We start from the raw sequence: 24,162 nt of genomic DNA on the forward strand, positions 1-24,162 counted from the left end.
TCATAATTCAAACTATATTTTTATGTTCTCAATTGTAGGGTGATCCTAAAGATCATGGGAAGTTTAGTAATCAGCTTAACATGATTAAATATCAGTCGTTACAACTTTACTGAAAGACTAAAAGCAACTAAACACACTTGAAAATGTGAAAAGGACATTGAAGGCTTCAAAAATCAAGTATAAGCTTAATAAAAAATGTAAAAGACTTTATGAAACATTCTAGTAAAAGGATTCATTATACAAATTAGGGTCGATTGGTTGATCAAATAATGAACTATCTTAGAGAAATGTGAAACTAAGTTGGAAAGTTGTATTGTTACCTACATTTTCTGGTGATAAAATCCAAGACAACAAAGTGCATACATGCGCTAGTCTGTTGAGTGTAAAGACCCATGTGCAATTTATCCATTGGCAATACACTTAGGATCAAATTGAATTTCCTTCTTTCACTGTTGAGGTGGTGATATTTATTTCTTGATGCAAAGAGTTATGGGACAATGAGTAAGGTGACATTCTCCTTTAATGTGATGTCCCTCTTTTTTATTGGTGTATCAAGAATATTCAATAATTATTGTGGTCCCTTCTTCTCATATATATTGTGATCTCACATATGCCTTCTATAATTCCTACCCCTAGTTTACTTTTCATGTGATATTGCCAAATTCTTTTAGGCCAATTTTATGGTTATGTTCTATGATTAGTGGTACTTGGTTACCTAATTTGATTGGATGTTATTTCAGACTCTGTTTATATATGTGATGAGTTACTTAGTTATTTCATAGGTACGTGATTATTCTTTCGATGATGATATATGTATGTTCATATAGTGATTTCAATTATTTCATGATGATAGTTAGATTGATAAGTAAGAGATAATTTCTACAACAAGTCAAATTGTGATATTGCTATCAAGATTTAACTGTTGGAAATATGATTGAAAAGATCATTGTTGAAGAGTGAAGAAGATAGATTGCAAAGAGGGAGATTGTTGGAAATCTAATTGAAAAGATCATTGTTGAAGAGTGAAGAAGATTGATTGCAAAGAGGGAGATTGTTGATAAAGAATCTTTTCAATCATTGTTTTGTCATTGATGTCAAACCTTCTATTTGCTGGAATGACAATTGTTTATAAGATCCAAGTACTATCACTTAGTTGATTGATGAAGAGGATTTAATCAACAAGATATAACAAGAGTACCTAAGGGAAAGGTTGAGTTATGGTTTTGTAATGAAGTGTAAGGATTAGTTAAGACAATGGTAGAACGATGTGTTGGTAACATACTTGAAGATACAAAGGCCAGCTACACTTAGAAACACTAGAAGAATAAGCTACAACAAGGATGTCTGCAAAGCTTAACTAAGTTCATTAGTGAGTGCCAAGCAAGCTAGTTCAAGCTGAGAAGATTTGCAGTTAATTTCGAGCAAATGAAAAATCTAGTGTGTGTTGAGTGATACAGAAGGAGTCGAGTGTTTTCAAGTGCCGAGCAAAGTAACAGGTGTCGAGCATCAGTAAAACTTAGTGGATGCTGAGTGAATCCATAGTAGGTGTCAAGCATCCATAAAATGTAATTGATGCCGAGTAACACAATATGTGCCGAGCACAAGAATTTCAATAGTGCTGAGCTGCTGCATTATTGGAAAAGTCAAAGATTTGCCAGATCTGAGCTGATAAGTTTGTTACCTTGAATTTTGTGAACTAGTTGGAGGATAAGGATGATGAGCTAGTGGCACATAATTTTATGTAAACCATTTTTTGAGTGAATTCAAGAGGATTCTTCATGATATTTCTAGAAGGAACAAGATATGGGTTAGATTCAATGAATCCTACCTAATCCATTCGAACTAAAATTAAAGGAGGGAAGAATTGAGTGAGAAAAGGAATTTCAAACTTCTATTTAAGGAGTCATAGGCCAAGAAGAAAGTTTAAGTTGGGGGTGCCAAATTGTGAAATGGTTGAGAGGTGTCAAGGAGAAGACATCAAGAGGAGAAGGAAGAATAGAGCACAGTGAGTCTATTTTGATAAGCGGTCATAGAGGAGATTGCACTGGTACATCAAGCATGAAGAATCAAGGAGACAAAGGTTGAAAGGAGAACAAGTTGTTAGAGCTACAGAGACTGAAAGCCAAGCAAATTGTGAAGAGTTGAATTGTGATTTGAAATCTATAAGTTAAGTTGTGAGTTGTATTAAGTCAAAAGTCCTTGTTGTTACTCTTTAATAATTGTGCAAGCTAGGTAAAATCCTATGGACTTAGATTGGTCTAACAACCATTTATAAATCCTTTAACATCGTGACATTCCAAGTGAATGTTCTAAAGTCCTCTAACCAGGCCCACTTCTAATAGGGTGGTTAAATCCTTTAACCAGGTCACATTTAATAATGTGTTGTAGCCTTTAATAGGGTAGGCCTTTCACAGGGCATCACTTCAAAAGAGTGAGAATTGAGTAGCATGTTACTAGTGGTTTTTCTCAAATTGGATTTCCATGTAAATCATTGTGTTATGTGTTGATCTTTCATGTGTTATGCTTGCATGTTGATTTATAGTAACTTGCTAAGTAGGAAAAGTTTAAGCTTGGATGAATGAATAGTCTTATAGGCTCACTTTACTTGATGAAAAAGTTTTAATTGGACATTTGGACCTTGAATAATTGATTCACCCCCCCCTCTTAGTTATTCTAACAAATTTCTAACAATTGGTATCAGAGCCATCTACTGATTTAGTTTAAAGGTACTAGAAGTAGGAAGATCAAAATGTCTAAGATAGAAGTTCCCAAGCTCAACAAAGATAACTTTGCTGCATGGAAAAGCCTAATGAAACTGCACCTTGGATCAATAGGTGATTATGCAAAAGCCTCAATAGGAGTGGAACATGTAGATCTAGCAAGAGCCCTTACTGCAGATGATTTGAACAAAAGGAAGGAGCATAATCAAGCAATGCTAGAGATTGCCTTTGCACTCAGCTATGTTGAATTTGATGACATCAAAGGATGTGATTTTGCATTCAAGATGTGGAAAGCCCTGTCAGATATCTATGGAGGAGATCAAAATGTTCAAAGAGCAAAATGAGAAAGCCTCAAAGAAAAGTTTGATGACACGAAAATGGAGGAAGGTGAGAATGTTGCTCAACATGCCTCTAAGATGAAAGAAGTGGTAAGTGCAATAAGAAGTTTAGGTGATCATTTGGAAGATGACGTTGTTAATAGAAAATACTTAAGAACTTTTCTCCTCATCTATGCTATTAGAGTTTCAGCCATCTAAGAGCTAATGTGTGTCCCAAGGAATCAGTTAGCCTTTGAAGGAATAGTAGGGAGACTCACTGCTTTTGAATTGTCCAATTTTGATAACTACAGACCTGAGAATCTCGAATCTTCTTTCAAGGCTAAGCTATCATTGAAAGACACTAAGGAGGTGAAATCAAAGAAGAAGAGTAGAAAAGGAAAGCATGCATCTAGTGACAACAGCACAGATGAGGAAGATGTGGAACAATTCGAAGCATTATTGGCAAGAAGATTTCATAGAGGCAAAGGTAAATTCAAAGGTAAACTACCTATCATTTGTTTTAATTGTAATGAAGTGGGACATATTACTACAAGGTGTATACAGAAGAAGAACTACAAAGAAGGAAACAAGTACAAGAACAAAAGAGAGGATGATAGCAGAGATTACAAGGACACAGGCAAAAGATGCTACATTGCTGAAGAAGATTTGTAAGGAAACTCGAGTGCAGAAACAACTTCCTACACTAATCTCTTAAGACAAGTATGGTGCAAATCCTATTAAAATATTTTACACTTACGGATTCAACATCATGTAAACAACAATATTTCAGCCAAGCAAGCATAAAGAAAATAGACAAAGAAAGAAACACATAACACAAAGATTTTTCGGTGGGGAAAAACCTTTCGGTAAAACAACCCCACCCCTCTAGAACCTGCACAATGTATTATCTTCAACACAAGGTTACAATACACTTGTAATGCAAGTTCAACAACGACAACAGAAGACTCCAGTAGCAACTCATAGTACCACCAATACACTACTTCGCATCCCCTCTCTTCGTAACCCCTAAAAAATGCTTATAACATGTGCTTCACTTTTAGGGTTACTCCTAAAGATAACCGTCTTAGGGTTTTACCATTCTCTGAGAAAATAGGAACCCTAAAAAAGAACCCCACTATTTGGGTAGAGTGTACAATACTCAAAATTATCAGTTGCCACATATGTTCACCTGTCATTGAATCTTCCTAACATAGCTCTTATGTGTCATAGGATTCCGTCATAACCGTTTTAGTGATGATCTCCTTATACACAATTCAAGATGCCGACACATCAACATTATTTGCAAGAAATACATTTTACAAAATAAATAATAAGAATAGGAATTATCCAAGGTCGAGACACCTTATTCCTAACAAGATTATGATGAGAATGATGATGAAGTAGTCTATGTAGCCATGAAGGATGAATCAGATGAAGATGAGGCAACAACAGTAGTAACTTGTGTGAACAAGAATGACAAATGGATCATAGATAGTGGATGCTCACATCACATGATAGGAGACAAGAGTAAGTTTATTACCTTTACTTAGTATGATGGAAATAGTGTTAGATTTGGAAATGATGCTCCATGTCAAATCAAAGGAAAAGGTTCTATCAAACTTACAGAGAAAATTTCATCTGATAATGCATACTATGTTGAAGGACTGAACTACAATTTGTTGAGTGTATCATAGTTAGGCAATATAGATTGCAAAGTAGAATTTGGAAACAAAAGTGTCAAAATCTATGACATTGATGGAAATCTGATAGGAAAAGGTGAGCAAACTAGGAGTAATTTGTTTTACCTAGATATGGAAGATGCAACCTGTCTTATTGTTAAACTTGATGATGTGTGGCTATGTCATAAAAGGTTGTGTCATGTTAACTTTGACAATCTGATTAGCATTAGCAAAAAGAAGAAAGTCAGAGGTTTGCCTAAGCTGAAGAAGCCTAGAAATACAATGTGCAAACAATGTCAACTAGGAAATATGACCAAGTCAAGTTTCAAAAGAAAAACCTACACTTCCAAAGAAGTATTAGAACTAGTCCATACTAATTTATGTGGCCTAATAGAAGTACAAAGCTACCAAGGAGACAAATACATAATGTTATTTGTGGATGACTACTCTAGGATGATGACTGTCATGTTCTTAAAGCAAAAATCTGATGCATTTCAAATGTTTAAGTGGTATTTGGCCAGGGTTGAGAAGGAAACAGGAAAAAGTCTGAAATGCCTAAGATCAAACAGAGGAGAAGAGTTTACATCAAAAGAATTTGAGATATTTTGCAATGAAAAAGGAATCAAGAGACAAACATCAGCACCTAGAACTCCACCACAGAATGGCATTGTAGAAAGAAGGAATAGATCAGTAATAGATTGTGCTAGAACATTAATGATGGAGAAAAATGTTGCTTTGAAGTACTAGAGAGAAGTTGTAAGTACTACTGTTTACACCTTGAATGGAGTACAAGTGAAGAAAGGTAAAAATGCAACACCTTATGACCTATGGTATGGTCACTCACCTAATGTAAAACATTTTAAAGTGTTTGGTTGCAAATGCTATATTCTTAAAGATATTAGAAATGGTAAGTTTGATGCAAAGAGTGATGAAGGCATATTCCTTGAATACTCCACTCGAAGTAAAGCATATAAGTGTTTGAATATTAACACTAACAAGATTGTGGAGAGTGCAAATGCAAATTTTGATAAGCATGTAGAAGTCCAAGTTGATGAATCCAAGAAACCAGAAGATTATAGATCTTTTGTATACTTCTATGAAGGAATGCCAACTAAAGATGAAGTTGTCAATCGAGTTGGGAGTCAGCAAAACATTTCAGTATCAGCTGAGTCACAGCCAGTGAATGTTGAGCTGCATTCAGAAGCCAAGTTAAATAATGAAGAAAATGCACATTCTGATTCTAAAAATAGTACACATGGAAGAGATGATGAAATACTTGAAAGTGATGTGTAAAATGATTCTAAAGTTGAAGGACTAAACATGGAAAGAAGGATAGAACTAAGACTATCTAGATATGTGAGAAGATATCACCCTATAGAACAAATCATTGGAGATAAGGAAGCTGGACTAGTGACGAGGAAAAAACTAAGGAATGAATCATGTCTATTGAGCAAGATTGAACCCAAAACAATGAAAGATGCACTACAAGATGATAATTGGCATAAAGTTATGGAAGAGGAGATAGATTAGATTGAGAAGAACAAAACCTGGACTCTAGTTCCAAGACCAGCTGATAAAAATGTAATTGGTACCAAATGGGTCTTTAGGAACAAACTTGATGAGAATGGTGAGATAACAAGAAACAAGGCCAGACTAGTCTGCAAAAGTTATGCACAAGAAGAAGGACTGGACTATGGGGAAACATTTGCCCCTGTTACAAGAATGGAAGAAGTGAGAACACTACTTGCATATGTTGCTTGCAAAGGCTTCAAAGTCTACCAAATGGATGTAAAGTCTATTTTTCTGAATGGTATATTGGAAGAGGAAGTCTACATATAACAACCAGAGGGATTTGTTGATGACAATAAGGATATGGTTTGCAAACTGCATAAAGCACTCTATGGTTTGAAGCAAGCACCTAGAGCATGGTATGAGAGACTACATAAATACCTTGTGAAGATAGGATTTGAGAGAATAGATGAAAACAACAACCTGTACATCAAGGTAGAAAAAGGTAAAGACATTTTGATATCTGAAACTTTTGTTGATGATATAATATTTGGAGGAAAAGATGCTCTATGCAAAGATTTTGTTGATCAAATGAAAATTGAGTTTGAGATGTCAATGTTTGGAGAAATCAAATTCTTTGTTGGATTGCAAGTACATCAACTAAAGCATGGCATATTCGTGACCCAATTGAAATACATCAAGGAGATACTCAAGACATTTGGATTAGAAGACTCAAAACTAGTCAGTACACCAATGGTAATAGGTCATAAGTTATCCAAGAATGATGAGTCAGCTGAAGTGAATAAAATAATGTATAGATCAATGATTAGAAAGTTGCAGTATGTTGTGCATAGTAGACCAGACATTGCATTAGTTATTGGAATGCTAACCCAAAAGAAAATCATCTAATGTCAGTAAAGAGAATATTGAGGTATCTAAAAGGAATTGATGACTTTGGTTTATACTACAAAAGGAGTGAAAAGTTTAAGTTGAAAGCCTGCATTAATGCAGACTAGAGAGGTAATATTAATGACAGAAAAAGCACTAGTAAAGGAGCACTTTTCTTAGGTAAAAGACTAGTTACTTGGACCAGCAAAAAGCAAAGTTATACCTCACAGTCCACAGCAGAAGCTAAATATGTTGTTGCTGCTATCAATTGCACTAATATTATATGGATCAAACATCTATTGCAAGGTATGAAAGAAGAGGTAATTGAACCTGTGATACTCTATTGTGATAACACTAGTGCCATCAACATATCAAAGAATCGTGTGATGCATGCCAAAACAAAGTATATTGCAATTAAGTATCACTATGTAAGAGAATTGGTGGGAGATAAGCAAGTAAGGATGGAATATGTTAGTTCAAAGGAACAAATTGCTAACATCTTTACAAAAACACTACCTAAAGATGCTTTTGAGTATCTTAGATTTAAATTAGGGGTGATACCCTTATCCAAGGCTATTTGAGGCAAAAGCAAGATTGCCTAGCATCAAATGAGTTGATTGTTGAGATATTACAAATTGATGCAGAGGATGTTTACTTTAGGATCATGCCTGAAGTAACCAAAAGTGTTGAAGTTCCAAATCAATCACAAGCAAGGTGACAGAGGGAGAAATTGGAGTACCTGCAAATGCTACACTTGCATGTTAAGATGCTAATCTTTCGCATTGTTGTCAAAGAGGGAGAAGTAACAAGAAACTAATCAAATCTATTGGATAGGAGAAGAAGTAGCAAGAAATTGATCATATCTACAAGATCAAATGGACAGAGCAAGAAGTAGCAAAAGATAATCAATGTATGAGGGAGAAATAGTTCATATAGAGGGAAATTGTAATATTTGCAGCAAGGAAAGAAAAGGAAACAACAACTCAGAGGGAGAAAATAGTACAAACAAGAATCAATCAGAGGAATAGCAGAACAAAGAGGGAGAAGACAGTTTATCAACAAAAGAATTCAGAGGAAGTCATAAGCTAGTTTGATTTTAGTTATTTCATGATGATAGTTAGATTGATAAGTAAGAGATAATTTCTACACAAGTCAAATTGTGATATTGCTATCAAGATTTAACTGTGTGATTTTGAGTCAAAATGGATTCATTTTGAATCACTACTCATGAAACATGGGTCAATGAGTTTGCCTCAAAATCACACAGTTAAATCCTGATAGCAATATCACGATAGTTAGATTCATAATTTATATGTAGTTTCTATGGTTACTTACCCCATACTTGCATGTGTTTGGTGTACTTATATGTTTTACTTTATGTTTGACATTTATGATGTGGTTGAGAGAGGGAGTCACAATCACCTGCTAGATGAGATATACACAATGCACCACTCCCCAACATTGCTTGTTTAGTTTAGATCATATGTATATGTACATGCTCAGATTTTATGCAGATTGTAGGTAGCAGGCATCAACTTACTTGAATTTCCAGGATGAGTGTTCCCTATCACAATATCTCAATGGTAAAAGAGGGGAGATAATTCTTGAGTCCAAATCCTAACCCTAAGCCAATTGTACTAGAAAGTAGGACAAGTATTTGAGTTATTTAACATTCCAAATTTGTCAAGTGACATGAATTCATGATTTTGATCCCTGAGTTTCATTTAGTACTTTGTCCTTTATAATGGGTTTTTATTTTAGTTTTGTGGGTCTGTTGTGTTTTTCAGTTATAAGTAAATCAAATTAAAAGATTATTAAATGATTTAATTTAACAAAAATTTTATAAAGAAAAATTAAAATTTTAATTGTATTTTTAGGATCGATAAACGGCTGAAGCCTAGGTTAATTTTTTTTATTTGTTGTAATTAATTTTTTTTATGCATTAACTGAATTCGAACCAAAGACTTCCCACATGAAAGGCTCACAAGTTACCGTTGTGTTGTAGGCTCTTGCCTAAAATTTTAATTGTATTTAATTAATTAAATAAAATAATTAAATTTAAAAGATTTAATTAAAGTTTTAATTTTAGTGTAATTATATATATCTAATTTAATAATAATTTATTTAGGAGTTTCATTTTTATAATAAACTCTAAATATTATTATTTGTTAAATTAATAAATATTTTATTAAAAATGACCTATGATTTAATGAAGGAGAGAAATAATAAATTTAATAAAGTTTATTTTAATTTAAATGAAAAAGTTTGCACATGAAATTAAAATGAAATAAAATAATAAAGGAAAGGGTTTCGTGTGATTGCAAAAGCAAAACCCTAATTGGAGAAAGCTCTTTATTAAGAAATTAGAGCTCATTTCTCCACACACAGGTTTAGAGAAACCAATTTATGAGAAAGAGGGGTTTTGAAAGGAAGATAATTTTCTTGCAAGCTTTGAGCATTTGATTGGTTAGCATTAGATCAATGTAGGATATTGTGAGTCTGCCCAGTAATTTCCTATTTGAAATCTTCTGTCTTCTCCATGTTTATATGGAACTATTCTCTGAATTTAATTCGGGTTGAAACACTTGTGTTAAAATTTTTGTTCTTTGAAAATATCTATGAAAGAATTTGAGAATTGAAACTCTTATTTGATGAATTTTGGGGATTCACATTTTGTTTGTTTGGATTCGGAGTGGGGTTTGAAAAAGGAATACCAAAAATTAAATTTTATAATTTGGTAGTTTCTATTTGTTTTTCTATCAGATTTGTGAGTGAGAAAACTTTAAAAAAATACAATAATATAATTACCACAATAATTAATAATTACTATGATAATAAATTATAAAATTGTTTGTATTATGCGAGGGGGTATTTATTTATTTGTTTTTAATCAAAAAAATTTAAAATAAATAAATTATAAAAATAAAATTTAATGGTTTGAAGTGGGGGCGGGGCCACCAATTCCCCACCCACCTTGTGGTTGCAACTACAGGCCGCACGACAGCTTGTTGCTACTGTAACAACAATGCGTCCTGGCTTTGCTAAGCCAACCGACAGGCCTTAAAAACTTGCAAAAAAGATTTCAATTTTATTTTTGTTTGATTTTATTTAAATTTTATTAATTAACTTTTTATAATATAGTTTATTTTTATATATTAATTAATATGATAAATATTAATTATTATTAATGTTTATTAAATTATTATAAAAATAATTTAATAAGTTATTATTTAGTATTAATAATATTTATTAAAAAAATCACTAAGTTACTTCTACTAAAGGAATCATGATGATCATAGCTACAAAGTTTTTAGGGTTAGTTGGTATTCTGGTATGGGTTTTCATCTAGTCTATAGTATCCTCTGTTTTAGATTAGGTCTAGTATTTAGTACTCTCATCAATCTTTTAGTTTAATTTTTTTTGCTATAAAGGTATGGTAGAATCCATTCACACTAAGATAAATTAGCTTTAGTTTTTTTTGGTTTTTATTTTTTTGTCTTTCAGTCTAGAGGGGTTTTAGATTTTAGTAGTTCTTTTATGGGGGCTTTGTCTCTTAAGATAGGTTTAGATGTTTTCCTTTATTTTTTCGTCATTTGCTCGCTCTCTTGCTTCTAAGGTTATGGAGAGTCCTAAGATTGTATGTCAATGATTGTAGGTGAGTAGATCTAAATTAAAGTATATTAACAAGTTGCAAAAGATTTTAAGGGGAACTAATTTCTAGTCCAATATAATTATTTCAAGCAGTATTCCAAATTATATCAAACAAAATCAGAATAAGAATAAACACACATTTCAATAAGTCACTTTTAATGGAATATTGAACTTAATACTAATATAAATTATAGATTAAACTATTAGATGAATTGAATTCAATTTATATTCAAACTTATATTAGGCTTTTAAATATCTGTCTATGTGTTTCTTTTCCCTAACAAGTATTATTTAGTATTTAGCAAACATTGAGTATTTTAGCTTACCTCTCTCCTTTATCTGTACATGTTGTACTCTAGTTAACTTTGATATCTACTAGAAGATTTACTAGTCTTGAAGTAATATAGTGTCCAAATTTTTATATAAAATGTAGTAACTTTCAAAACAAGTATGTAGTGGTTGTGATTGCAAAACTTCTGTTAACTATGCCTAATCGAAATGACTAGATTATCTAAAAGAAGAATGGAGGATCCAGTCTTCAATCTAAGATCCTATAAACATTAAGGAAGCGTGACTTCTTAGAAACAATTGTATCGAGCTCTAAAGTATAAAAAATGTTGAAATTGTTAAAAGTAGTGAGATATTTTATAAGCATTGGGGTATGCCCCTTTAATATTTGTATTCTGTATAGGACTATGGTCCCAGGCTAGACTGAAGGTTTTCTTCTCTATTCTTTCCTACTAGTGCCTGTTTGAATGGAGGTACTCAACATTGTAATTTCTCTAATTTATTAATATAATCTAAAGGATTTGGTTTTCTACCAATAAAAAATATATATTTATAAAAAAATACTTAGTTTACTTAATTAGAATATTTGGAAATTGATTTTAGTTTTAATTCAACAAGGTATATTTGATTTAATTAAATAATCTTTTATCTATAGAGGGAACTTGTAAATTATTAGTAAATGGATTTTAGGAGTATATTCTTAAATGAAGATATTTGTCTAGGATAAAGTTTATCTTTTGACAAAATTTAAATATGTATCTATTTGAAAAGTACAACTAATTTTGGGTACAAACTTGAGACTTGTTATTGATCAATACAACATATGAAACCTTATCAACTATAATACTTGAAAGCAAGAATGAAAACTAGAAAACCAATTGTGAGAATTGAACTTTTATGTTTTCAAAAACCTAATGAATTATGAAAGCTACAACTGTTATGTACTTTATGTGATGTGTGTTTTACCTAGTGTTGGTTTCAGGTTTGACTTAGTATGTTGACCAATCATGATGTTTACTGGAGGCTTGGAGGTTTTGTTCTATGATGATGTTATGTATATGATCGTTTATACTCGACCATGGGGATGTATTCATATGTTTCTATGGCGAGTTTTGATCAGTGCTTGTTAGTGTTTTCCAGTTTCTTGTATAGAGCTGAGGTGATTATTGTGACTTTCATGCTATAACCTTTGAGTTTTCAATAGGTTATCTTTTGGTGCTTTCCAGTTGTGTCATGTCCCCTATTCAAATAATTAAAAAAAATAAACTTTGTTAAGGCAGGCAGGCTCCAAAAAGGTGAAATTTCGGAAAAAAGGGTTAATCTTTGGAAACCAATGGACTAATAAATAAAAATTATTATTAAATTATATTTTATTAACTCCTCTTGGACGTGAGTTAGGGTTATGCCCTCTTTAAAAGGGGTTTGGAGGCATTTTGGGCTCATTCTACATCTTGATTCTTGATAATTTTCTTGTTGTTCTTCAGAGGCTGCCAAACCTGTGGAGAAGGAGACCCAAGAACGGGAGTTTGTAGGTTTCCAGGAAGGCTAAGGATGGGAGTTTGAAGCCATTCCATGTGCATGCTCATACAGAGTTTGCCCTTGTGCTGAATAGTGCCGATTTGGGTGTTTTCGGGGTTGTTTTTGGTTTGAATTTGGGTTTTCAGTTGAGTGTTTCATATCAGTTTGGTTTGCTATTGTACTTCAGACTTTATGATGTTAAAATAGAGCTGAATATATGTATTGGGTCGTGATTAAACTTCTGAGATAATTTATGAGTGTTTTGTGGTGTTTTCGAGCATTTTTGTGTTAATTTCGGGAGCCCGATTGAGCATAGTTTTGCCCTACATTTGTGATCTGTTGTGTAAGGGCTATACAAATCTGGAAATGTCATTTTGTAAGCTGTTATGCTGCTGAAATCTCTGTAAAAATGTCCATTTTCAGATTTATTAATAATTTGTGAAGTTGTGAAGTTTTTGGCACTAATTTGGACATACCCGATTTGGGTTTTATTGGAAAAATTGGCAGATCTTGTAATATTGGTTGTTTGATTTTAAAGTTCTGATTTGAGGCTGGAAATATCATAAAAAATCAGTAAAGGGACATTACAGTGGTATCAGAGCCGTGATCTTGCCAGCCTGAGGGTTTGTAGAAGTTGCATGTCAAGTTTTGATAACTACCCAGATCTTGCATGTCATATTTTATGATTGCATGCAACTAAGTGAAAGAGAAAAAAGATATTTGCAGCGAGAAAAGAATAAAGAAATTTTGATTAAACCCCCAGTTGAAAGCAAAAGTACAAAATCCAAGGAAGAAAAAAGTATGGCTGATCCAGATGAGATGGCAAAGAAATTCTTCCAAGACATCCAAAATACTCAGAAGCAAACAGTGGATGGTTTGGCGGAAACTAGAGAGGCTTTGCGGATATTGACAGAAAAATTACAAGGAATTGCATCTATTAATGAGAAAGGGAGCACTTCAGAGGAGCCGAGAAATGGGAGATCCACACCATCTAAATCAACCAAATCCATTTTCTTGCCTGCAGATGAGCCACCAGTACCAAATCTAGCCATTAATCCAGTGGAAGAGGTTACAGGTAATTTGATTACATTAAGAGCTACTTACAATGGCTTAGATGATGACTTTCGTAGTTCAGTTCCTTTTAGAGAATATGTGGATATGATGAACGCTTTGATGCCCAAGAAAGAGAATAGGAGGGAGCATGACGCAAGTGGAAGAGAGCTCAAAAATAAAATAAGCAAGTTTACAGCGCCTACTTTTGATGGAACAAATAAAATTTCAGCTAGAGCATGGCTACAAAAATTACAAACTTTCTTCACACTTAACCCCATGAAAGAGAGTGATGATATTCAATTTGCAAGTCTACACTTGGAAGATGTAGCCTATGATTGGTGGTATCATGGAATGACTACTCAAGGTCACGATCAGGTAACTACATTTGAAGATTTCAGTCAAAGGGTGATAGATAGATTTGACCTCAAGGATGATGAAGAGTACTTTAAAGAATTGTCAAAGTTGAAGCAAACCAAATCAGTTAATGAGTATATAGAAGAATTTCAAAAAGTGGCTGTTATGGTACCTGATATGAGTGAAAAGAGGATCATTTATCTTTTCCTTGATGGTTTAGAAGATTCTGTTAAGGGTTTGGTTAAGGCTTTCTCACCCTCAACCTTACAGGAAGCTATCAAAAGAAGCTTGCAACTTGAAACTTGCGTGCCTATGAAATCAATCACTAATCAAAAACCTCCAAATCTTTGGCAACATAAGGGAAATTTTCAGAAAAAGACTTTCCCAACACTACCACCAAAAGATGTGACAAATGTGGCAAAAAAGAAGGTAGATGAAGAGACTAGGAGTGAATTACGAAGGAAAAAGCTTTGTTTTACTTGTAGAGAACCATGGGTTCCAGGACATAGATGTTTGGGGAAAGGTCAAGTGCACTATATTGAAGTTGCTTCAGAATCTGATTCAGATGAGCATGAGGAATTTCATGATACTAAGGAGGAGGTAGAAGAAGAGAAAGTAAAAGAAAACAGCAAGGATGGCACTTTAGCAGCATTATCAGGAGTCCCAAGATACCATCCCTTCCGAATTCGAGGGGTACTAGCAGGGCAAAGGTTGACTGTTCTTCTTGATAGTGGGGCAACTCACAATTTTATTGATGAGGGATTTGTCATGAAAAGAGGGCTTAAAGTAGAAGATTTTGAGGGATTCAATGTTACTGTAGCTGATGGATTCACTATGCCTTGCACACGGGTGGTGAAACAACTCAAGATGACCTTAGGAGATTATGAGTTATGTGATGACTTCTATGTGGTTGGTATTGGGGAGACAGATCTTGTATTGGGTGTTCAATGGTTGCACTCTATCGGAGGCTATTACATGAACCATCAAACTATGGAGTTTAAATTTCATTCCAATGGGAAAGAAGTCATATTGAGAGGGTTATCGAATGGAGCACCTAAGGCGGTCTCTGCAAAGAGGATGGAGAGGACTTTTCGAAGAGGACAAGTAACATGGGCAGCAGGAGTCATAATCCAACCAACAAGCTCTCCCAAGAATCAAGGTAATTTCCATTTTGAAATTCAAAATATTCTTGATAAGCATAGTATAGTTTTCAATGACTTGCCTCCAGGATTACCACCAGATAGAGGTTTTGAGCATGTTATAGAGTTAGAACAGGGTGCCAAACCAGTTATAACAACCCCATACCGCCATCCAAGAGGTTATAAGGAAGAAATTGAAAAAACTATTAAAGAACTCCTGGACATGGGATTCATAAGGCCTAGCTCTAGTCCATTTGTATCATCTGTGGTACTTGTCAAGAAAAGGGATGGTACAATGAGAATGTGTATAGACTACAGGGCTCTAAACAAGAAGACCATAAAAAATAGGTATCCCATACCACGCATAGATGAACTCATTGATGAGTTACATGGTGCTGTATACTTCTCAAAAATTGACTTAAGATCAGGCTACCATCAAATCCGAATGAGGAGTGAAGATGTGGAAAAGACTGCTTTCAGATGTCACTATGGGCACTTTGAATTTCTTGTTATGCCATTTGGACTCACTAATGCACCAGCAACATTCCAATCTTGTATGAATAAGGTATTCAGTCAGCATCTTCGAAAATTTGTTTTGGTATTTTTTGATGATATCTTGATATACAGTAAAACATGGGAAGAGCATCTAAAGCACATAGACACTGTTTTGGGAATCTTGGAGCAGCAATCCTTCTATGCTAAGCTATCTAAATGTGAGTTTGGTTTGACAGAGATCCTATATTTGGGACATATTATAAGCTCTAAAGGAGTACAGGTTGATCAACAAAAAATCCAGGCAATTTTGGATTGGCCTCCACCCACTAATCTTACACAGTTGAGAGGTTTCTTCGGGTTGTGTAGCTACTATAGGAGATTTGCCAAGGGATTTTCTCAGCTTGCTGCCCCCTTGACTGATCAAAGAAAGGAGCTTTTGTTTGGACAGAAGAGGCACAAAAAACATTTGATAAGCTTAAGGAGGTAATGAGTTCATGCCCTGTGCTTGCAATTCCAGATTTCTCTTTACCTTTTGTTGTTGAATGTGATGCTTCGGGAGAAGGTATAGGGGCTGTCCTAACTCAAAGGGGACATCCAATAGCATTTGAGAGTCAAAAATTAAATCAATCAGAGAAAGGGTACTCCATATATGATAAGGAAATGTTGGCAATCATGCATGCACTTCATAAGTTTAGACAATATTTGGTATGTGGGAGATTCATTGTAAAGACAGACCATAATAGCCTCAGGTTCTTCTTGAACCAAAGGGATTTGAATGATCGTCAACAAAAATGGGTAAGCAAATTGCAAGCTTATGATTTTGATATTGAATACATGAAAGGAAAGAATAATGTGGTTGCTGATGCTCTCTCAAGAAAGCCCACTTTGTGTTCCTTATCATCTATCTCTGCTGATTGGAAAGTCTCCATAATTTTAGAGTATGCTAAAGATTCATTTGCCACCAAGATTTTGGATAAGTTAGTGGATGATAACAGGTACAAGGTTGTTGATGAATTGATTTATTACAAGAACAGGATCTTCTTAGTGCCAGGGTCAAAAACTAAGGAGAGGATATTGAGGGCCTTTCATGACACACCTTTGGCTGGTCACCAGGGATACTTCAAGACATACAGGCAAATTCGAGAGCGATTTTCATGGAAGGGTATGAAGGAGGATGTCCTTAAACACATTAAGGAATGTATGGTATGCCAACAAAGCAAGAGTGAGCAAAATTTTCCTGCAGGGTTGTTGCAGCCACTTCCTATTCCTGAACAAAAATGGGAAAGTATTTCCATGGATTTCATCACTGGGTTGCCCAAGGTTCAAGGTAAGGATTGCATATATGTGGTGGTAGATAGACTAACTAAGTATGCACATTTCTTTCCTATCACATCTGATTTCAAGGCATCACAAGTGGCCGAATTGTTCTTCAAGGAAATTTTTAGATTACATGGTTTGCCTAGAAACATTGTTAGTGACCGGGACAGTAGATTCCTCAGCTCTTTTTGGAAGGAGCTCTTTCATTTGGCAGGAACTGAACTCACTCCCAGTACTAGCTATCACCCTCAAACAGATGGACAAACAGAGATAGTTAATAAATGGATAGAAGGATATTTGAGGAACTATGTTTCAAATCAACAACATACTTGGGTGAAATGGTTACACCTAGGGGAGTATTGTTACAATACATCTCATCACATGTCTATTGGTATGCCTCCTTTTTGTGCTCTTTATGGTTACGATGCCCTTTCCTTTGTTGATCTAATACTTTCCGATAGCAGAGTACCCGCAGCAAGTGATTTCATCAAGCAAAGCCAAGACATAATAAGGTCCCTCAAGGATAATCTACAACATGCACAAAACCAACAAAAGATATATGCTGACAGGAAAAGGATTGAAAGATCTTTTGAGGTGGGAGATTTGGTATTTGTTAGGTTGCAGCCATATAAGCAAAGCACCTTGAAGAGAAGTGGGGCAGAGAAACTCAAGCCAAGGTTCTATGGGCCTTATAAAATCATCAAGAAGGTAGGAGAGGTAGCTTATGAATTGGAGCTCCCACCAAACAGCAAAATACATAATATTTTTCATGTATCTTGCTTAAAGAAGGTTCTAGGCCAGCAAACCATAGTATCTACAGAATTACCACCTCTTGATGATGAAGGGAAATTAGTTTTGATACCATAAGAGATTTTGGATACAAGAGAGAAAAGGTTGAGAAACAGGAGCATCACAGAGCATTTGGTCAAATGGAAAGGATTACCACTAGAGGATGCAACTTGGGAAGGAGAACATATTCTTGAGAATTCCAACCTTCATTGCTTGAGGACAAGCAATATTTGGAAGGGGAGGACTTGTCATGTCCCCTATTCAAATAATTAAAAAAAAAAAACTTTGTTAAGGCAGGCAGGCTCCAAAAAGGTGAAATTTCGGAAAAAAGGGTTAATCTTTGGAAACCAATGGACTAATAAATAAAAATTATTATTAAATTATATTTTATTAACCCCTCTTGGACGTGAGTTAGGGTTATGCCCTCTTTAAAAGGGGTTTGGAGGCATTTTGGGCTCATTCTACATCTTGATTCTTGATAATTTTCTTGTTGTTCTTCAGAGGCTGCCAAACCTGTGGAGAAGGAGACCCAAGAACGGGAGTTTGCAGGTTTCCAAGAAGGCTAAGGACGGGAGTTTGAAGCCATTCCATGTGCATGCTCATACAGAGTTTGCCCTTGTGCTGAATAGTGCCGATTTGGGTGTTTTCGGGGTTGTTTTTGGTTTGAATTTGGGTTTTCAGTTGAGTGTTTCATATCAGTTTGGTTTGCTGTTGTATTTCAAACTTTATGATGTTAAAATAGAGCTGAATATATGTATTGGGTCGTGGTTAAACTTCTGAGATAATTTATGAGTGTTTTGTGGTGTTTCCGGGCATTTTTGTGTTAATTTCGGGAGCCCGATTGAGCATAGTTTTGCCCTACATTTGTGATCTGTTGTGTAAGGGCTATACAAATCTGGAAATGTCATTTTGTAGGCTGTTATGCTGCTGAAATCTCTGTAAAAATGTCCATTTTCAGATTTATTAATAATTTGTGAAGTTGTGAAGTTTTTGGCACTAATTTGGACATACCCGATTTGGGTTTTATTGGAAAAATTGGCAGATCTTGTAATATTGGTTGTTTGATTTTAAAGTTCTGATTTGAGGCTGGAAATATCATAAAAAATCAGTAAAGGGACATTACAAGTTGCTTGTATAGGACTGAGGTGATTATTGTGATTGGTCTTTAGGCACTTTCCAGTTGCTTGTAAAGGATTGAGGTGAAAATTGTGATTTTATGAGTTGTAATTTTCTTGAGCTTAGGGTAGATAATTTATGTGTATGTTGGGAAGTGGCTTGCAATGGAGGTTAGAGCCCTAAAGAGGCTACCTAGGTAACCCATTGTGAGTTGTTTTAATAAGTGATAACATTTCATTAAATGAGAGTAAAATGAATTAATAAGCTTATTAGTGTTCTTCCTCGCCCATGCCTTGTGTGCTAGTATAGGCTAAGATGGGAGTAGAGAGGACGATTGGTTGCGACCTTGCTTCATTAGTATGCCTTGTTTGTATGAAAAGATACTAATGTCGTAGAGAGACACTAGGGGGACAGAGTCCAAAGAGGCTACTAGGGTAACCTTAGAGTTGGTTCATGCGATGACACTTTCCCACTTACATAGAAGATTTCCTACATGTCTTTGTTGCCTCTAGGATTAGGTGATACTAGTGTCTTGGTACCCTCCGAGATAGTTTGCTATTAGGTATTTTCTTGACCTAGATGTTGGTTATGACTTGTGGATTGGTATCTGTATGGGACTTGAGACTATCTCCTCAACACTGTGGAGTGGGCCATTTAGGTTTCTTATACCATTGAGATCTGATAGTTGGATGTCATTGTTGGATGTACTTGTACAATTGTTCCTTTCATTTTGATCATGTGTTCTAATGGATGGTTATGTTCTGTTGTTCTATAATTGATTATCAAAGATCTTATGAGATGATGTATTTATTCATGATGTATATTATTTGAGATGTTCATACCTTGTGACTTGTACAATGGATGATCATGCATTCTGGTTATGCCATGTGGCATCGTATGCAATTGTATATTATTGGATTCATACTTGTGGTTTATCTATGATGTGGATTTGTTATGTATCAATTTTGTATTCATAAAACTTAAATGTGTGTGCGCGCGGGTGCGTGTGTGATTCAACATCGTGGGACCCTTAAGAGATGCAATCTATTTATGGATGGTTGTATGTATTTAAGTTATTGCTTCTGCTATGTTATCTCTTGTTGTTTATTATCTTTCAAAAAAAAAGTTTGGTAAAATTAGTGAAACTTTAGGTTAATTTCTTTTCAGTTCCCTAACCCATTGTAAGTTGTTTTAATAAGTGATAACATTTCATTAAATGAGAGTAAAATAAATTAATAAGCTTGTCAGTGCTTTTCCTTGCCCATGCCTTGAGTGCTAGTGTAGGCTAGGATGGGAGTAGAGAGGATGCTTGGTTGCGACCTTGCTTCATTAGTATGCCTTGTTTGTACGAAAGGATACTGATGCTATAGAGAGACACTACGGTGACAGAGTCCAAAGAGGCTACCAGGGTAACCTTAGAGTTGGCTCATGTGATGACACTTGCCCATTTACATAGTAGATTCCCTACATGTCTTTGTTGCCTCTGGGATTAGGTGATACTAGTGTCTTGGTACCCTTCCAGATATTTTTCTATTAGGTATTTCCTTGACCTAGATGTTGGTTATGACTTGTGGATTGATATCCATATAAGACTTGATACTATCTCCTCAACATGGTGGGAGTGGTCCATTTAGGTTACACAAGGTCAGGTGGTAGTGTTTCTTATACCATTGAGATCCGACAGTTGGATGTCATTGTTGGATGTACTTGTACAATTACTCATGTGTTCTAATGGATGGTTACATTTTGTTGTTCTATAATTGATTATCAAAGATCTTATGAGATGATGTATTTATTTATGATGTATATTATTTGAGATTTTCATACCTTGTGACTGTATAATGGATGATTATGCATTCTAGTTATGCCATGTGGCATTGTATGTAATTGTATATTATTGGATTTGTACTTGTGGTTTATCTATGATGTGAATTTGTTATGTATCAATTTTGTATTCATAAAACTTTTGTGTGTGTGTGTGTGTGTGTGTGATTCAATGTCATGGGACCCTTAAGAGATGTAATCTGTTTATGGATTTTTGTATGTATTTGAGTTATTTCTTTTGCTACATTATCTCTTGTTGTTTATTATCTTTCCAAAAAAAATTTGGTAAAATTAGTAAAACTTTAGGTTAATTTCTTTTTGGTTCCCTAGCGGGGGGTTACACCTTCCACTATGATGCTATGCCTGCAATCGATTATTGCATTGTCTACCTTATTCATCTTCAATTTTTTTTCTTCAGGCTATTTAACTTTTATCATCTATCTTCCTTGTTCTATCTCTAGGATATATTCTTTCCCCAGATGCATCATGATGGTTGATAAGATAATAGAAGAAGGATTGATTTGATTTGACAAAACTTTTCGTCCATCCTTCGATTTGAATCTCCTAATGTCCCTGTTGTTATCTTCCTTATCTTCTACAAGATATGAACAATCCTCTTTGACAACATCTTCTACAATTATGAATCATGATAATGATATTGTTTCCTCTAGTCAAGATTGGTTTCGTCTCATTCACAATTGATGACACATAGCCTCCTTCCATATTTAACAATGATGTAGATCTACCTTCAAGCTATTTAGGTTTTATAGAAGGAATGTGGCTCTGATACCATGTTAAGTTTTATGACTATTGCAAATGTAATAGCACTACCTATTTAATATATGTGTAATGAGCACCCTGGAAATGCCCAAGAACTGAATCAATTGCTGATAGTGATTTTAATGTCTTTGCATAGATTTGGAAACCATATAACATGAACAAGAAGGAATTTATGCAAACTAAAGATTGAACCACTGTTGAAATAATATTAGTTCTAAAACTAATAAAATCAAATACATAGCAATAATTTCAAAGGTCAAACCCCAAAGAAATGATGTCTAGAATGTCACAAGAGAGGATAGACGTCCTCTAATGCCAAGAACAGTTCTATAACTCAAATGTCCAAGAACTTATCAAATGCCATTCATAATCATCCAATACAATAGTACGATGCTAAACAATGAAGCTCCCACCTCTATTTATACTTTTCCTTCGCCCTTTTAGAAGGAAATAAAATATTAATTAATTGCATTTAGTAGAAGCTTCCCCCTTCCAATAATTAATGCACTCTCTAGAAGATTCTCCCTTGCAATACAATAATTAATTGTGCTTTTAGAAAATTAAATTGCTAGAAGCTTCCCCCTTCCAATAATTAATGCATTGTCTAGAAGCTTCTCCTTACACTACAATAATTAATTAAATTAATTAAATATAAAGTCACCTTTTAATTTTAATTTATTTAATGACTTTATAAGATATTAATTTAATCAATTTCTTATTTTTCCACTTAGCCTTTGGAGAACGTAAAGGTTAAGAACTCCACTAAATTAAAAAGATGGGGACATTACAATATGTTTTTCAAAGGCAACATCTCTCTATTTATATTATGGATGAGGCATAGAGAGTTATGTACCTTCACGAGACATATCTCTTCATTATCACACACTCATTAATATAATCACACAATACACACACGTCTCACATGTTTATTTGATTGAAACTTCCAAACATCAACAACAATTAATACATGATTAAATAATAAATATTTAATTAATTGACTTACCGATTTTTAAGTATATACAACTACTTTAATAATTTCATTTAATTTATTTTTACTTTATGCCTTTCTTATCTTAAAGTAATTGTTCCATTTCACTTTCTCAATTTTAAAATGACTTCTCAATATCATTTGTCAAATATGATGCATGTGACTTCCCACTCTAAATCTAACAAATATTAACAAATGTATTGATGTGATTAATAAATATATGACGCATTAGAATATATTGAAATACTTATAATTTTTTAAGGTGGAAAATAAATATATAGAATTTGTTTAAATAAAGGGAAATTCAAATTTTCACGAAAATATACAATCTAAACATGGCGTGGTTATGCAATTCCGCCAACGACAATTGGACTGATTTTTACAATCTTATGAGAGAAATCAAAGTCCCTCACGAAATGGTCGGTACAGCTTTTCAACTCGTAAACCTTTTCTCTTTCAAAGGATGATAAAATTGATTCGAGGACTTCTTGTTCGATTCTCTTGCAGGCACCTCTGTAAAACCGAATTAGTCGCAAAATGGAGGGAGGAGGAGAGAAAAGCTGGGGGGAGAGAGTGGCTGAGCTGGTCTATGCCAAGTATTATTCTCTACCAAAAAAGGGGAAACCCCAAGGCCGGGAGACCACTGTCCTTGCAGCGTTTCTAATCTCTACTCCCAACAAAGGTACTCTTTTTAAATCCTTGCCTCATATTTTTGCAGAATATGTACTGCATTGGAATATTCATCTTGAATCTTAAATGTCTACAATGAAATTGTAAAGAATATAAGAATTTTACAATGGTAGTACCATTACATTGATGATTGCCTTTAAGGTCCATGAAGATGCAAGTAGAGTGCAACTTTTTCTCTTCATGCAAATGTCTTATGAAGTTGAGTGCGAGTGCATCGTTAGTCACACTACTAGCAGTACAAGTAATGGTTTTACTAATATGCATTATTTGGTTCTGCTTCTTAAAATGCATCATCACCTATAATTTAGATTCTATAGCTTTTGTAGCGACCAGTGTTCTGGAATCTCTTAAAACACAAAGCTTTGGGCTGGTCTGTTGGGTAGATCTTATCCTAAAATCTTTGTATCTGTTATAATTAGATATTGTGTTTTTCCATTAAGAAAGCTATGGAATAAATACTTCTAATGGATAATTATGCAACTATATTTCATAATACAAATTGAGATTAGTGCCAGTCTTCAGTAAAGGGTTCATTAGAGAATTCAACAGAATCTTTCGCTGAAATCTTTCCCTAAGGGTTTACCAAAGGGATATGTAGAGATTACTTGTAAGTTTCAGTGAGGCTCTCTAGGAAGTTCATTAGAAATGTGTAGTATTGTAAATTGTGCTCCTCTAATTAATGAGTCCAATTTCACACCCCCGAGCACTCATTTTCATTTTCCATTCCACTAAGCATTATTGAGACTATTTTTTAGATTTAAATTAATATATAATTCAAGAATGAGAGTCCTATTCTATTTTAATTCTCAGCACGCTCTTGTTTGGGCCATTATTTTATGTGCATTCTATATCATTTTGAGCTTATAGGGGTCCTATCTCATTTTAAAGTTCAATGCAACTAAAGTCCGACTTCAATTCCATCAACACCCATATTGATTTTAAATCTAACAATATGAACCCATTATCTTTCCACCCTCAAAATTTGAGTTAGAAAGGGGAGGACTATTTTGGTAACCACATACTATGTCAATTACCAACATTGTTCAA

At 34.3% G+C, this 24,162-nt stretch overlaps 1 protein-coding gene across 16 annotated transcripts in view; it reads left to right on the plus strand.

Moving 5' to 3' along the window:
- Positions 1-22,740: 22,740 nt before the first annotated feature.
- Positions 22,741-24,162, plus strand: part of LOC149543864 (denosine deaminases acting on tRNA) — a 195,287-nt gene continuing 193,865 nt past the window's right edge. For 13 of the 16 annotated variants that reach the window (XR_016355702.1, XR_016355703.1, XR_016355698.1 and 10 more), the window contains exons 1-2: positions 22,741-22,844; positions 22,933-23,107. Coding sequence is in view for 4 of the 16 variants with exons in the window: in XM_089798535.1 (XP_089654661.1) it covers positions 22,963-23,107 (145 nt within the window). In the remaining 12 variants the exon portion in view is untranslated. Of the gene's footprint in view, positions 23,108-24,162 lie in introns of all 16 variants that reach the window. The other 3 variants (XR_016355704.1, XR_016355699.1, XR_016355708.1) reach the window with 1 other exon arrangement.

Source organism: Cupressus sempervirens, chromosome 8, assembly GCF_028749045.1.
Source record: "Cupressus sempervirens isolate cs-2001-9-10 chromosome 8, ASM2874904v1, whole genome shotgun sequence".
NCBI lineage: Eukaryota > Viridiplantae > Streptophyta > Pinopsida > Cupressales > Cupressaceae > Cupressus > Cupressus sempervirens.